At 37.8% G+C, this 16,504-nt stretch overlaps 1 protein-coding gene and 1 long non-coding RNA gene across 16 annotated transcripts in view; one reads left to right on the top strand and one right to left on the bottom strand.

The window, feature by feature from the left end:
- Nucleotides 1-592: 592 nt before the first annotated feature.
- LOC5509249 (octopamine receptor 1) overlaps nucleotides 593-16,504 on the bottom strand; it is a 32,610-nt gene continuing 16,698 nt past the window's right edge. For 5 of the 15 annotated variants that reach the window (XM_048728979.1, XM_048728978.1, XM_032378161.2 and 2 more), the window contains 3 exons: nucleotides 16,286-16,404; nucleotides 15,155-15,204; nucleotides 593-1,917 (listed from right to left, as the gene is read on the bottom strand). In XM_048728979.1, coding sequence (XP_048584936.1) covers nucleotides 872-1,879 — 1,008 coding nt within the window. In that variant the 5' untranslated portion in view covers nucleotides 1,880-1,917; nucleotides 15,155-15,204; nucleotides 16,286-16,404 and the 3' untranslated portion in view covers nucleotides 593-871. The other 10 variants (XM_032378160.2, XM_048728980.1, XM_048728981.1 and 7 more) reach the window with 8 other exon arrangements.
- LOC116616193 lies at nucleotides 9,777-12,119 on the top strand. Its single transcript, XR_004295247.2, has 3 exons — nucleotides 9,777-10,090; nucleotides 10,929-10,991; nucleotides 11,118-12,119. It is a non-coding gene; the product is annotated as an uncharacterized LOC116616193 (long non-coding RNA).

The following is a 16,504-nucleotide window of genomic DNA, read 5'->3' on the forward strand; positions in this document are numbered from 1 at the left end:
AAAGAACGTGCTATCCGAGTTTTAAAAAATTATCTCCAGAGTTTGTTTTATAGTTAGAGGCTAGATAAACATCACCGATATTCTAGGAACCCCGGTCAATTAACAACCATTTGTGATGAGGACTGGCTGATTAGCTTCCCTTTTAGTGCAACAAGCCCCGTTGCTCACTCCTGAAATACGACAGCTCTAGGGACCTATCAGAATAGATAGACGGGGCGGATCGAGGAATTTAAATGGGGAAGAAAGCGGACCCAGGATTGTTACGGGGGAGGGATTAAAAATCATAGGAGATGAAATTGTCGGTTTAAAAAAAAATTAGTCCGAATGAGGGAAACCGACCCTCTCCTAGATCCATAGATACCGTACTCCATGATATATTTTTGCAATCTAGTTCTAAGATTCCTGTTGAGGCCATGGGAATAAAAAAATAAAGGTATCTGAAGTCACTATTTGGGGGAATGGGACGTGGGATAATCTGCATATCTTTTTTTTCTTTCTTTGTTTTTGTCAAACAAATGTTTTTTTTATTCATCTTTCAGTTAACGTATGTGAAAAATTCCGAAATGCACCTCTCCGAAAGAAGTAACATTTCTAGACCCAAATATTCACAATCTATTCATCATTTTTAAAGCCAGGACATAAACTCACTTCCACTAAGCTCCTCTAAAATCTCAAGTTTGCAGTGATAGTTCATAGGGCATGAAAATTCTGCAGAAGATTCTGGGGCCATTAAACTGTTTTGTCATAACATGATATCATGGCCCTCTTCGCTATCCACGTTTGGGACTTGGACGTCCATTAAAGTATGGTCCCTCTTACCGGGCCCTCTCCAATAGCGTACCAAGACGCACCTTTGAGGGCCCCGGCCTAGTCAGCTGTGGTTGTTATTGTTAAGTCCTTGAAATGTCGAAACTGCTGAATTAGAATGAGGGTCGACTCTGTAGAACCGCTTACAAAAGACTCGAATAAATGCCATTCTTATCTCGGAGTTGAATAAAATAAGTACTATAGGGTCTAAAGCGGCGTTTGTATACATAAAGCACATGAAGATACTGAAGTAGATCGGGTCTATGCGATGAGTGCTGAACTTGTGTATGGATTGCACCACAAAGAACGGCAACCAGCAGACTATGAAAATCCCGCCAATCACAGCCAAGACAATGGCGGCTTTGAGGTCCCGCCGCCTACGTCTTGTTTGCTGGTCTGTTGGTGTGTACGTATTGCTGTGTTGCTGATGCATCCGTTGCGCGTGGTTTCTCGCTATCAAATAGATCTTAAAGTACGTAACAAACATAATTATGCTTGGGATGATGATTACGAACATCCACAGGGCAAGGACGAAGTACAGTATCTCTGTTAATTCGTGTTCTTTGGAGACTGCGCCGCTGCTACAGATATAGTCTTTAGACCTCCACGTGGTTGGCGGGATAGCAAGAGCAAGGGATCCCGCCCAGATTCCCGCCAAAATTGTCTTCGCAAATGCCGGCGGCATTTTGTCAGTGTAGCTGAATGGTGACGAAATAACGAGGTATCTATTGATGGCGACCGCTGATAACGTCAGTACTGAAGCTGAGCCAAACAGCACCCCCAGGGGGGTAGTGAAGTAGCACACCCCGTAGTGCGGATACCAGTTTCTGTCAATGCGAAGCAGTATCGAGGTAGGGATTTTCAGAAGCGCGTTCAGGAAGTTTGCCACGAGTAAATTAAGGATGAAGTAGTAATGTACATTCTGCAGGAGCCTCTTTTTGACGATGACCAATGCGATTAAGGCATTTCCAAATAAGGCTGTGATGATTACAATACATAAGTACGACACAAGAATGATACTGCTCGTCGTCATGCGCGTGGGCTTAGTGGTGGTTGTCGCGTTCGTTGTCATGGCAACAACAGAGAGGAGGCTCCTTAGAAGGTGTTGGTCTGTGAAAAAGGAGAAATGAAATAAAAATCAAATATTTCAGTGATGGGACAAACCAACCACGCAATATGGCGAATATCCGGAAGTCAACACAAATATAATTGCATTATTTTAGGCCTGCTTTGAAGGCACATTTATGCCTGAATTGCGATTTACCGGTGTGCAATATATGTGCTGCTTTTATATGAACGTATAATGTATATTTTACTAGTATTTGACATCGAGCTGGTCAGCAATGATTATAATTTCCTTGTTGCGTCATTATTTTCAAAACGCTCGCTCAACTGGGGCCTTCGCACGGGAAAGTGCATATTCCCGTGTTTTTAGTTTTGGGACAATAATGAAATCTTATAATAGTCACTGGTAATGAACAGTTACATGCAAGTTCCACGAAAATATGAATTTAATCATCTCAAGTATTGTTTCCTGGGAAATAGGGTCGACGTCAGCATCAACTGGAAATAAGGGTTGTTTACCATTTAATTGGAAATTCCGGAATGAGTTCTAAGTTTTTCCGGGATGCCATCATGGTTAGAAAAAGTTTCTTATATTCTAGAATTTCCGGGGTGACGTATGTACCATTTGCTACTGTACCCATTTTTTTTATTGAGAATAGTCACGGGGAATAGTGGCCGCTGGGAGACTCGGTCAAATATTCTATGGAAAATTGCAAAGGAACACGATTTTCCGGAATTTCTGGTATTCCCCGGTGGACTACCTCTCAAGCAATTCCACATTTTCCAGAAACTTTCCAAAGGAAAGAATCTGTACCATTTACAAAATAACCAGAAGTACCGGAATTTCCGATTAAATGGTAAACAAGCAAGCTCAACTCGACAGTTATTATATTGATTCGGTTCAAGTTCGGTTCGACGTACGCCGTAACCCTAAACTTTTCATTACTTTGTTATCGGCTAGCTCATGTGAAAATTATTTATGATATCTAAACATATCACAAGTTACTTTACTCTATGAATTGAGAGCGGTTTTTTATGGACAGTGAGCTTTCGTATATAGTAGACCCCAAGAATACTTGATAGGTACAGCGGTACTTTCTCAAGCGCTCAACCCCATTCAAAGGCCACTTGTTCACAAAGTCCCCGAATATTTGGTTTTCACTAAAACGAAGTATTTAGATACCTGTGCGACTATGAAGCGGGAACTTGTCTCGGTTGCGAGCGTCTTGATAGAGGTACCAAGTAAAAGAGTCTCCTTAGAACTAGTTTTAAACCCTTTCTACTTGGATAACATAAATTACTCGTAAGCTTCGACTAATTTTCATTTCATTTCATGTATCGAGTTGGTGGTTTCTACAATATCTAGAAAAAGTTGTCTTGCCCTAACAACCAACCCGTACTTTATCAGTTCACCTTGACAAGACTGTAGTTAATCAAAACGTTGTCTCACAGAAAAACTAAGCGAGAAATCCTGAGATGATGTTCGCACCAAGCCTTGCCAAATACGTCTACTCATTTGCTCTGACAAGGGTGGTTAAAAACACTTTGATTTGAAGATTGATTGGCGCGCCATGGTTGCGACTATTGCATTATAATTTCATTAGCTTATGTTATTCTGTGCAACTCCTTTGATGTTTTGTTCGCCCTTAAGGGGTCCACTTTTATTTTTCTTTCAGTACTTGCACCATTTTTACCGCAATCCACTTTGTAAAAAATCTAAATAACTTTTATTTCGCTAGGTAACAAAAGTGACTGCTGTAAAATTTTCTACCACAATAGCATTGCCATAAGTCAAATTTCACTTCTATCTTTACTTCCGGAAAATCAATCTTTTTAATTTCTTTGAACCGCTTACCAAATCCAAATTTGCTTACCTTCATTCCATTTTATTCAAAATGTATTTTTTTTCGTTACCATCTGCGTAGAACTGACATAATCCTTGACACTAGCATTTTAGGCTCGCTGTTTCATCATGTCTCTCCGCGGATGCCCAGAGAAAACCCCATTTTAGCGATTCTATCCTTGAAACATAACGTATTTTGGCCGAGTCTTTGGGTAATTGGATTAGATATCTACTCGGATCATATAAAGCAATCCCTCAGATCCCTTTTTCATATCGTATCCCACAGCATGCTTAGGATCACATCACGACAAACTGTCACTTTCATGATGAAAAACTGAAGAAGAAACTGCTCAAACGTTGACACCGGATTCATTTTGTATTGCTTGGGAAATCTGTGAGAATAACTGAAGTGGGTTTCACAATGTCTATCAAAAAACTACATATTCACTGACACAATAGGACCGTTCAGTCATTATTAAAAAAGACTTCAGTGAGTAAAGAAGTGTCTTGAAACATGCGGAATTTACTTCTTTTTCTCTTGGTTAGAAAATCAAATTAATCATTTGGGCGAACGCGGTAATGTGCCCGCAGGCGAGTCCCCTGATCACAAAAACACCTGACAATAAACGTCATGAAGACATCTATAGCCCAGCGACCTTGAAAACAGGGTACTTAACCTAAATGAAGTTTGTACTTATGGGAAATATTAACAAAGAGTAAACCTCTTAGCTCAGCCGGAGTCCTGCTAATCACTTTATACTATTTACGAGTGAGTGTTTGTTTGACGTGTAATGGGGGTCTTATCGCACGTTCTGTGTGTGCTAATCGCAAAACCCACTTGTAATTACTCTCTACAGTCCTGGAGATTTTGGCTGAGATCGCTACGGTAAAAAGGCTTTCCATGCAAAGAATCTCGATGAAATCTCTGTAAGGGGACAACAATAAATAGATAGATGGACAGAAATGTACAAATCCACGTTGTATTTAGTAGGCGCTCCTAAACACTGTAGCTCTCTTTTACGTTAATTCTTGACTTTCCCTTTAATTCTACACGTTAAAAACTAAATCTTAAAAACTAAAGGGAAAGGGAAATTAATGGGAAAAGAGCCAAAGAACTTCTTTTGCTATTGCGATAACTATTTTTAAACTAAGATCTTTAGATATGACAAATACACTTATTGAACTCGGAATCTTAAAAAACTTTTATGGATATTAGTGTGTCTGTAGATGTACATGTCTACCATGGCATTCCGCGTTTTCTATCTAGTAACTACTGAATGGCTGCCTGCAGACTTGTCCCTGAGAAATCCTAGAGTCAAAATAACCGTGTACTTTATAAGAAAGGTACTTTTTGTTCTAGAGACAAAGAGTGTATTCATATTATCCAGACAATAGAAGTCTTATGCCATGAGAGCATGTGTAGAAAAGTTGAGCTTTCAGATACGTCCCTTTAATCAAAGTAGTTCTTGTGCTCTATACTCTAACAGAATCACTCTTTAAAAATACTATGACCTCTGTCAAAATGCTTCCTAAAAATGCTGCTTCATCGGTAAAGCTACTTTAGCTATGGTTTGCAGTTTTGATCACATGCGCAATACATGTTATTTTTAAAACTCGCTGGAATAAGGATGAAGTATACTAATGTGTTTTGGATAAATTATCAACATGAATAGCTATTGAAAAAAGCATTTACTGGAAATCTCAACGCTTCCGAGAAGGTAAGATGCACATTGCAGTGGTTGTTCAGGGAACTGGAAAAGGCCATATCAGGGCCAGCGGGGGTAAGTCATTCACTTTGTTACGAATTATTTCATCTCAGAACAATAAGGCGGAAATGAGAAATATTTCCCTAGAGGCTTATTATAAAATAACTTTACAAAATGCAAGAGTCGCTTCTCAAACTTTGCTTTACATAAGATAATTTTTTTAGGGATTTCAATGTTTGCATTTATGTTATGAAGTCACCTTAAAGCAATCGCCGGGAGAATGGAGAATGAAGCGGGAAAATAAGCCCCGAAGTCATCGAAACTGTCATTGGTCTTAAGAGGTTATACCTCCTGAAGACGCGCCACTATTAGGGAAAGATCGGGAGGGTGCGAGTGCCAATATCGCTTGTTTCCGATAATTTGCTACCATGACTCAAAATTAAAAATTCCCCACTCAAAGGACATAATACCTATAATTATGACATGAGAACGATTTATGTGTAATTCATATGCAGACCAAGGAGGTTTTCAGGGAGTTTTAATGCTTCAGGAGAAGAAACATTACTTACGCGTAGCCCGTTAGGAGAATGAGAATTGGATAATAGGATAAGAGAAACGAGGCAAACAGGAGAAAAAAGAAAAAAAATCAGGTGGTGGCACAAAGGCGGAGACAAAATTGATTTCTTTCCCGTTTTTTTAATTGTTGGAAATTTTGCAGTATACCAGGGTTGTTAAATTGTACTTTTTTAGCGCCCGTGAATTTTCGTGGTCGCAATTAAATTTAGCTTTAAAAGAATTAGCATAAAAATTAAACAGAAAACAATATTTTTGTAACGGTCAAGTTTTAGTGTTATCGGGAAGAACGCAATAGTTTGGCGCTTTACAAAAAAAGGACAATTTTAAAGGTTTTAAGTCATCCAAAGTCTGTCTGTAAATTGCATCTATTTTTATAAAGTTACCATGGCATTGTGTATGGGAATACCAACCCCTTACTTAACTCTACCGTTGTTGTACACTATTGCTCATCAACAACTGACCGCACATCGAAATTTGGAAAGTAAAAGTACCAGGTCTATGTCATTTGCCATGGCTTTCTTAGAAATTTCCTCATTAGAGACAAACGAATCCTGCCTCTTTGTTGTGATTATGGTAACTTTAAATATCTATTTGATGTAGTGAAACAGAGACAAACGAATCCCGCCCTTTGTTGTGATTATGGTAACCTTAAATATCAATTTGATGTAGTGAAACAGCTCCATCTCATCAAGACACGCGCGAACTTGGTGATCGTGTAGTTGAATCTGCTATCGTTGCCAAATTGAACGGGAAAAAACGACTTTTTAAAAGGCGCTAGTACTATCAACATTTGGTTACTAACAGCAATTAGTAATTTTTCAAAGAAGGTGGATTACTTCACTATCTTTCTTTTCTGGAATGTACACATATCTTTTCAAACTTCACTGTAACATCCACTTGCGATTTCTTGAAATGTTTGTAACAGGCCACCCATTATTCACTATCTTAAAACGAATTCTGCTGAAACCCATTGACAATTACCGTTAGCGCTAACTTGAACTTGAAATTTCATCTAAATTTAACAAGTATCCGCTAGCATTCAAAAGAAATACTCACAGTGTTTCCCTGATAAAGTAGTGGCCAGAGAAAAAAAATACGGCCACTGTCACGACGCGAGGATAAGGTAGTAAGACCGGTCAGCTGATATCGTACAAAGAGACGAATCTGCTCAAATCATCTCTTGCGCCTTTATCAACTGAACCGAGGATCGAGATTTCGCTCCCCAGTGGAAATACGTTGAGGTCACGTTTTATGCATAATAAAGGTTTATTTCGCGACACCCTAAGGGTTAATTTTCCCTTTCATGCAATACGAAAAATAAACCTTGGCTGGAGGAAAGTGATTCTTATTTACTTGGAGAGGACAGAGGATATTGTGTCCTGTTTGTATAGGTATTGTGTATATTCATTCTCCATAACTCAGTTCCCTTCTAGTGATATCTGTCTTCGTGTAATTATTCATGTCTTTGCTACATTCACGCTGTTTCAGATATTTCGCTTCCTCGTTCGGCCTCTCTTTTGATACTTGATAATGGCGCAATCAGTATTTTAACGGAATCCAAACAGCCACGGGCGTTTTGAATCGACTGTGTTTGCTAAATTCATATATTTGCGCCTGTCTCTGCGATGTGTCTACAGATTGTGGGATTGCCGGCCAAAAGCTGAATTGATTCGATTACTTCGTCAGGTTGTCAGTGTCCATATTCACATTAAAAAATACATTTAAAAATCGCTCCCTTTGAAAAAATTAAACTACCCTTCTAACTTAATTAAGCCCACAATTCTAGATTAGTTTATCTATTGCGAGCGAAATCCGTACGAAATCATCTTGTTCTTTTGTTATACTTGTCCATTCATGCAAAGACGGTATGGCGACACACAAGATAACAGAGTGTGTTAGACTGTAGTACGCGAGCTAAGCAACCCAAATTCATTTCACATGAAAACAGAATGATCGACTTGGCTAAAGCTTTCTATATGCTTGGACCAACTACTGCGCTTGTTATTTCTTTAAAGGCATATTAATTCGTTTTTTCGTTTTTTGTCGCCGCCGTGTGTGCTGTTTTCGGTGATTACATTCCCAACGCCCCGCAACAAACATAAAGGTAAATAAAATCGCGGGAACGTTTTCGGATCTTTTCTACTCACGTTTACTCGCTTTACGTTGAATGTTAAGCAACACCTTTCTATTTATTTAGAAAAGCAGTTTAGTTTCTATCACATTTTTCAAAATCATAGGTTATTAAAAAGAGAAAAATTAAAAATTACATTGTAATAGCTTTTCAGAGTTTTCATAGTTGAAAAATAATAAATTCAACTAGTTTTCAAGATCGGAAATAGAAGGTCGAGATGCTAATGCATGGGAAAACTGGGAGGTCTCGTATTTTTTTCACAAATAGTTTTCTAAAACCTTCCAGCCGGAGTATGATAAGAATTGAAATACAATTTATCAAATGAAGCAGCCTGCGAAGCTAGGATGCGGAGTCACATGACATAGTCTCGCACACTACGCTTATTTAGACTTTGCTAGATGGCCGTAGCGGTATTTTCGACGCTGACCTCTCACAGTTCGACGCGCGCTACCGTGGCCACATTGACATTTTGTGAAGCAAGTCAATGAGAATGCGAGAAACGAGCTAACTAATTGACATAAACTGGCCAAAAGCTTGGCTAGTTCAGCTTTAGTTTGTTTCAGTCGAACCGGTGAAACTCACATTGTAACTGCTGACTTTGTCATGCGAGTACGATAGCGCGCGCCGCACTGTACAGGTGTACCCGCGCGTTCTTTTTCGCAGCCAAAGACAAAAAGCGCTGTAGACGAGTATGCTAGATTTTCCTTAATATGCTTTAACTAGCGAAACTTGACCAGGAAGACTGGAATTCTATTTTGATATTTTTAATTGCATTTCTTTTTTGTTACTATGCTATTCGTTGCTTCTTAACGCCTTCGTCAGTAGGATATAATTTTTTTTCTGGTATGACAAATTAAGGCTGTCGGATCTAGATGATCTACAAGGCAAACATTATTATCCGATGGCTTTTTTAATGCAAAATTAAGATTTAAATCTAAAAAGAGGAAAAGAAGAGCATTTTATCGACGATGGCTTTTAGAGTCAAATGAAGATCCTGCAACTTGATCGCCCACGGCAGGTTTGTCGAGGTGTGTGCGAAAACAGACGAGCACGACACCTGGGCGAGTTCGCATATGGATTAAACGATATCATACAAACGAGCTTCAAATGAGCTTTAAAGTCAGGTTGAATATGAAGAGATCACTCATAAGCAACACAAGCAACACCGTCTGGTATTTATGACCCCCAGTTGGGATTGCACACTCTAACGTGTACTTGCAAATCGCGATTTAAAAAGAGCAAGTTCTCCTTTACCGGTGATTAGACCATAGATTAACATCATTTCGCAACAAAGCGCAAATTTTAACCTTGCCCTACCAACAAAGCTATAGATTTGGTTTAAACTGCAGAAATTTTATGTCTCTGGTTCAATTGAATCTAATCCTTTCTAAATTTAACATAATGACGGGTTTCATAACCATGTAGGGGTTTGTTACGGTGTTTTGGTTAATACTATTCCCGTAAACGGTTCCTTACCTCGTCTGCGACAACTTGAATGTCACAAAACCAGTATTCAGATGCGCACTCTCCTCCTGCTTGGCTCCATTACCCTAATTTCTCTCAAGCTTATGTCTTTTTTACTGCCCTTGCTCGCTTTGCGGTATATTGAAATAAATGAGATTCGGAAAATGAACAAGTAGTATGATATATCGCACTCGCGAAAGTGTTTGAGCCGGAAGAAATCGAAAATAAATTGTCTCAATGCTCGAATCCGGTCCTCATCACGAGATAAATAGTCAAAGGGGGATATTGGGATGCAGTTGATCATATAATTAAAAAGCGAAGAGCGATCTTTCGGTCCTTTCATCTAATGTTGGATGTTCATTAAGAGGTTCATTGAGAAAATGCGCGAATTTTCAAAAACATATCCTACCAATTCTAGAACATACGAGCACCTACGAGACTAGATAGCACTTGGGATTACTAGAATTGCCTGATGTGGAGGTAAAGCGTGATATACAAGTAAGAAAAAAAGTAATGCTCTCATACAGCACTAATATGGTGTTTAAAGCCCTTGAAAGTCTTCTCTCCACTCTTCCCAGTATGCAGCAACAAAAGCCGCTTTTCCTCATTATGTCCTTTAATAGAATGTATGAAAATTACATCGCATTGTTATATCCTATCGGGCTGTACACTAACGCCAAGTTTAGACGCCGTTCTTTTTATGTGCCGCAAATGCATGCAAACGAAAGATGAAAAGAAATGGCGTCTTAACTATGCCTTAAAATTCTATAATAAGAAAGACGCAAAGAGAAAGGGGATGCTTATAACTCTGTCGATGATCAGAGACCTTTTTATGGATTATAAAAGAGCGGGGACCATCATCCGATGAAAATAATATTATAAAAACGCGTCTTGATCGTTGTTAGCGTAGTAGCGCGTTCAGGGTAACGTATAGCCTCTTCCCCATGCTATTGTAATGACATCATAATTGAGCTGAGAAGCACTCGAGATTTCGGTGATTGGGCGAGACGGAGGCCTCGAACTTCGAGAAATTTAGTAAAAACAAGAAACCTTAGAAGGCATAAGATCCAACAGCACTAAAATTTCCATTGTTTTTGTTTGACTTTTTATAAATCTTTTTTGCACCATCTAAATACTCATTTTTAATTTAAGGTCACATAAATGACATATGCACGTAAACTATGTGAGAATTCAGCGAGTAAAAATGTTGGTAATAACACACCAATGCTATTTTAAAACTACCTTTTACTTTCAACATAAAGTATGAGTTTGGCCATTTCCATCGTCTCACACAACATGGTTTGCTTACATGCTGTTCAATACTTAATTCTTACAGGAGGCAAGAAAAGAAACCTACATTGTCGTAAACTATGTGAGAATTCAGCGAGTAAAAATGTTGGTAATAACACACCAATGCTATTTTAAAACTACCTTTTACTTTCAACATAAAGTATGAGTTTGGCCATTTCCATCGTCTTACACAACATGGTTTGCTTACATGCTGTTCAATACTTAATTCTTACAGGAGGCAAGAAAAGAAACCTACATTGTCAGCGTGGCTGCCCTTATTGCAGTTCCGCCTGTTGCTAGGGCGTAACACTCAAGGATATACCACATCGATTTCTTAGATAATTCAGACGTCTGAAAAGTGCGATTACGTTTATGCGTTGAATGGCTAGATTAATACAGGCGAGATTTGCCTAAAGGAATGACAAGCTTCTTTTGCGGCAGGAAAGCCTGATTAAGCTTGGCTTAGAGGTTTCTTTATATCCTTTAAACCTGTTTTGTTTTGCTCCATCGCCAGAATGGAGCTATTTGGAGCAAAAACCCATCCTATTGAATAAATATTGCTCGAAACTGTTTATTTTATTCAAGAGAAATTGGAAATCACTACCGTAGATAAATAGAATCTAATATAAATAGTAAACGAATCACGCAGGAAATAGGTGCACGAATATGTGCACGATAGGTCAAACATTGATAAAAATCGACAAGTATTCCGTAAGTTTGAATTGGTGTTTGGCTTTCAGAAATGCTATTACAAATACAAAATACGAATATCATGGCGATTTAACCACTTCTCAGTGTTTCTATTATGATAACCGTTTCTTATTTAACACCATTACTAATTGCCCAGCTGTAAACCAAACACACTCTCTCTCAGCTATTCAGTCATTTCCTTTCTTGCAAGAAAACCCTCGACATCACAGACGATTAAGATGATTTATCAGTTGCCTTTTGAGAATAATGTGTTTAAATCGCATATCAGGCAAATCTGTGTCTCTTGGCAGAAGCTGTTGAGAGGTCACGTTGAGAGTCCATTAGTCAAAAGGCAAAGGATTATAGGAAATACTTGTTTGCAAGAATTCTGGCGCCTCGGGCAATACAGCTCGTTGGATGTGTTCTAGTTTTGATAGCATGTAGTTTCCCATACGTCAAATTCTTACCAATCGAGGTTTCCTTTGGTGTAACCAAAGCACTTCACTTGTGCAGTATAATAGCGTGTATTAAAAAAACGTTAAGCTTGCTACTATTTGCCTTTATGCGCTTTGTTTTCATTTGTATTTGTAGTCCCGAAAATCCACGAATGACTTCCGGATAGTTTTCGAATGGGCTCCGAAAAGAGAGGAAAATCGAGCGTCTGTTGAACGTAATATACTACTGAAATACAGGATGCCCATTCGCGAGACCTTTCGGGGAAACTTGGTGGAAAAGTTGTTGAGATTAAAATTTTGTTGAGCTAAATCATTTTACAAGGTAACACATGTTCATCAAATGAGTAGTGCAAGTTTAGAAACCATTTGTAGAAATTATATTTTTATTTTTTTAGTATTGTGGCTAATCAACACGAAACAACCTAACGTAAATACTTTCCTTTGAAGCATAATAAGAAACGATTTCTATCACAAACTCTAAGCTAAACAATACAAATCTGAATGCGGTTTCTCATGGCGAGATTATTAACAAAAAAGTTTGCTTATTTTTAGTAGACTCCTTATCACGTTTATCACTGCTCATCGCTCGAGATACAGGAAGTGCCATAGAATATGATTTTTTGGAGACCTTGATTATAACCAATCCTGTCATTGCCATGCCAATATATCTAAGTATCCTTCTACAATTATTTAATATTAGAGATGAATGTATGGAACCTTTTTATATTTCGAACACCCTCTCAGTAGAATAAATCCGATTTTCATCGCCCCTATAATAACCATTTTCCTTACACCCCTCGCTAAAAAGCTAGACTGATGCCATGTGACGGCCAGATTTGCTCAAAGTAAAATAATAAAATCAAAGTTGTTAAATATCGAAACTTCCTTATAAACCCTTGTATACTTTGGTAAATGAAAAAATCAAATTATTTCTATATCGATACTTTCTCAAAAATCGGTGCCGAACAATAAACATTGTTAATTCTTTTAACAGTTTCTCGTTAACTTTTTCTTGATGAGAATTTTTTAACCTTAAAACGTCTCAGAGCATCGGTATTAACACTCCATAAGTACTGACGGTGTAAATAATACTAAGCGCTAATACTAAAGCAAGAGTACAATTACATAACAGACTTACCTAACGTCTATATCCTCTCTAGTTTTTTTGGAGGACTAGGAAGCAAGCCTTGTTTAAAGCAGCCAGATTTTGTTTACTATTAATGCTTCTAAACTGATTCGGGCGCTGACAGGTCTGTGGGCCTACCAGTCATTTCAATATCTTGAGAATGTTTTCGATATCAGGCCGATGTCATTTTTATGGTAAAAGCTCTTTGCAATCGTCCCCGTTATCAGCAGATGCGAATAGCTGAGTTAAGTTAAAAACTAGACGCTTTGATGTCTAGATTTTAATTCAAAATTATTCATTTTGCTTAATTCGACTTGCTATTCATGTTATCGATGGGCGTTCCAGGGCAAACGAGGAAGACAAATTAGCTAAATTAGCACCTGTGCCATATAGGAACCCAAAGCTGTTAGACTGAGTATTCGAAATACTGGCGATCGAATATATTCAATGCTTATAACACCCTTGTCAAAAGTAAGCTCCGTCTTTACTTGCGGTAATGGGATTACTGTCCATCAAATATTTACTTTAAAACTATAAGTATGTTCGACAAAATTAAACATTATGTTTTCTTCTGCGCTTTTATATCTATTTTATATTCTTTTTTCATATTTTATGTTCAACCCTGTGCCTTAGTTATGAAAAGGTAGCAAGATAAGTTGATTATTCTTGGTCTAATTTCGTGGTTACCCTAGAATATTTAGGTAAAAGCCTAGTCGTAGCTAATTCCCAAAGTGTTAATTACTGGTAAACTTTGTTTATATACTTATGAATGTTTGCACATTGTTTTCCAGAGTTACTTGGTTTGGCTTTTACCGGTGTGTACCTAGACCATTGAGCAATTCCTTGTGCATCGCAAAATGTAGTTATGGCTTTTTATGGTTAGATTTGATCAAATTGATCACATCACAATGAAATAAACATACGCCGAAAAAAAATGTAGGCAAGTCAATTTTGTTCATAATGATTACTTTTTCTAACAATAAAAAGATATTTATTGCATTACTTTTTTCTCGAATCCTCGTACACAGCTTTGTTACTCAGTTACCCTACTACTACTCTACTACTATGTTATGGGTCAAACCAGGTCACGCCTGGTTTAATGATGGGATTGATGCACCAAAAACAACACGAAAAGCACGATGGTTAGGTTGTTCCCTTTAAGATGAAGCAAAAGCCCCTCCCCCCCCCCCCCCCCCCACCTCCCCATGCTTTCATCGACTTTCCACTCAGTGAAAGTAATTGAAGTTAAAACGTTGAAGTTTTGATTGACAGAAAAAAAATCCCACTGATGGCAGGAGGGTATAGTATACCCATTATAGCATGCCAATAAATAAATATTGTAGTCAAGTTAATGATAGCTGCTATAACTAAACAAGGCTCAACTATCCAGATAAAGCGGATTTTCCTTTTTAGATTTGGTTGCTTTCTGATTCCAAATATTCAGACATCCTAGAAGGCATTTAATGTTTTACCTTTATATTTTTACGGGGCTAGAAATATATTTCCCGCGCGCCTTGTTTCTGTGCTTTGAAACTACCACAAATGCGTCTGTTTTTTCACGACAACTATATAAGTACACTTAATCAAAATATCTCTTATGATATGATGCCTAGATTTGATACATACAGACTATCGTTTCGCAGACATTTATCCCTCTTAGAATAAGGGTCTTAGCCTTTTTACTAAATGTGATCTTTTACCCTATTGAGAATATCGTAAAAAGGTGACTGATCTACAGTTTTCATCGATTCGGACACGTTGGACCATGACTTGTCGTTGTATTTTGACTGACTGGTTCTTTTTTCTTAAAGGAATAAACTAAAGACACTTCCTTTAAACGTCAAACAAGGACGGAAACAAAGTTTTAAGGGTCTATAACGAGTTATTTGCAATACTAGTCGTTACCAGACTTTTCTTGTTAATGCGGGAAGGAGTAAATGGCTGTTTTCGATACATTTTTACAATTTTTAGCGTTTTATAATTTTAAAAATGGGAACATACCTGTGTATGAGTTACCTACAGTCCCAAAATCTATTCAAATTTAAGCAAGGCTGCAATAAGAAAAAAATACATTTAATTTTTCTAATTGTCATTACGTGATACTATCAAGTTTTGCCATCTTATCTTCTTAATTTGATTAGTTCCAATTAGTTTTAATTAGCGCATCGAGGTCCGTGCAATAACATTGTCTCCGAACTAATAGAAATCTGGTGCTGTAAAAGTGTCCGTACAGCCAGAAGAAAGTTACTTTTTTTTTTTACAAAAACGCAGACTATGCAAGCAATTCAAACACGTGATTTGCCAATAATCTACGTCATAGCTAGCTACAGAAATTGACAAATCTAGCTCGCAATGTTTATTTCTCGAGCTAAAGTTTTAAAAAGTTTAAACGAAGTTTGAGAACTCGAGAAAGGGACTTCTTTACTGTGCCTAGTATAATTGTTTCTGGTCTGTTGCAGAGTCATTCATTAGTTACACTAAAACAGGCAAAGCAGGTTATCTGAATAAACGAGGTTTTATTATTCCTGAATAATACTTTGAAACGGCGCTGAGGGAGGCTAAATAGTTCGCTAACATTAAAGGTTATACTCACAAAGTGTTACGTAATATATATTAAAGGGTTATACACACAAAGTGTTACGTAATATATATTAAAGGGTTATACAGACAAAGTGTTACGTAATACATATATTTAAGAATGAATCCTAGCACTCTCGAGAAAAGTGCATTAATCTTTCACCTCATACTTGCGGTAAGACAGAAAGGTTTGGAAACACCAAAGGCCATGGGAACACGAGTCCTACGCGAGCTAATGTTTTCTGTAGTTGCTTGTTGCTCTCACTACTTTTCACAAGTACTTAATTTTTCATTCTTCAATTATGGGAAAATGTGTAGGGTCATTGTTCTACGGCAAGAAAGATGTCAGCGTTAAATTGTTTAATCGGTTATAGTCTTATCCTAATACATCTAACTTTGAATTCAAAGCTTCACGCAAAGGCTAGGGTACACGGATAATGTCATCGAGCTGGTTAAACTAAAACAAGTAGTATAGATCACTTTGTATTCCACTGATTTCCACTCTTTCCGCTATATTCTGGTATAATAACGGCTTTGATATACAGCTCTAATTACCTTCCTTGCAGCAAATGATCTTCACTTCACCTCAAGCCACGTCTGTTCACACTTCCTTTACGTTTCCAAAGAGGCCCTGTTGAGTTTGAGCCAGGCGTAAGCTAAGATTGTTCTTCTACCTGTAGATGTGATAAGAAATACTTGTTGTGGTGAGCCTGTAGGCATCTCGCCGTCTACCTTTGTCTGCTACCCAATAATGAACATTCTAGTGCGACATGC

Source organism: Nematostella vectensis, chromosome 6 (assembly GCF_932526225.1).
Source record: "Nematostella vectensis chromosome 6, jaNemVect1.1, whole genome shotgun sequence".
Classification (NCBI taxonomy): Eukaryota; Metazoa; Cnidaria; class Anthozoa; order Actiniaria; family Edwardsiidae; genus Nematostella; species Nematostella vectensis.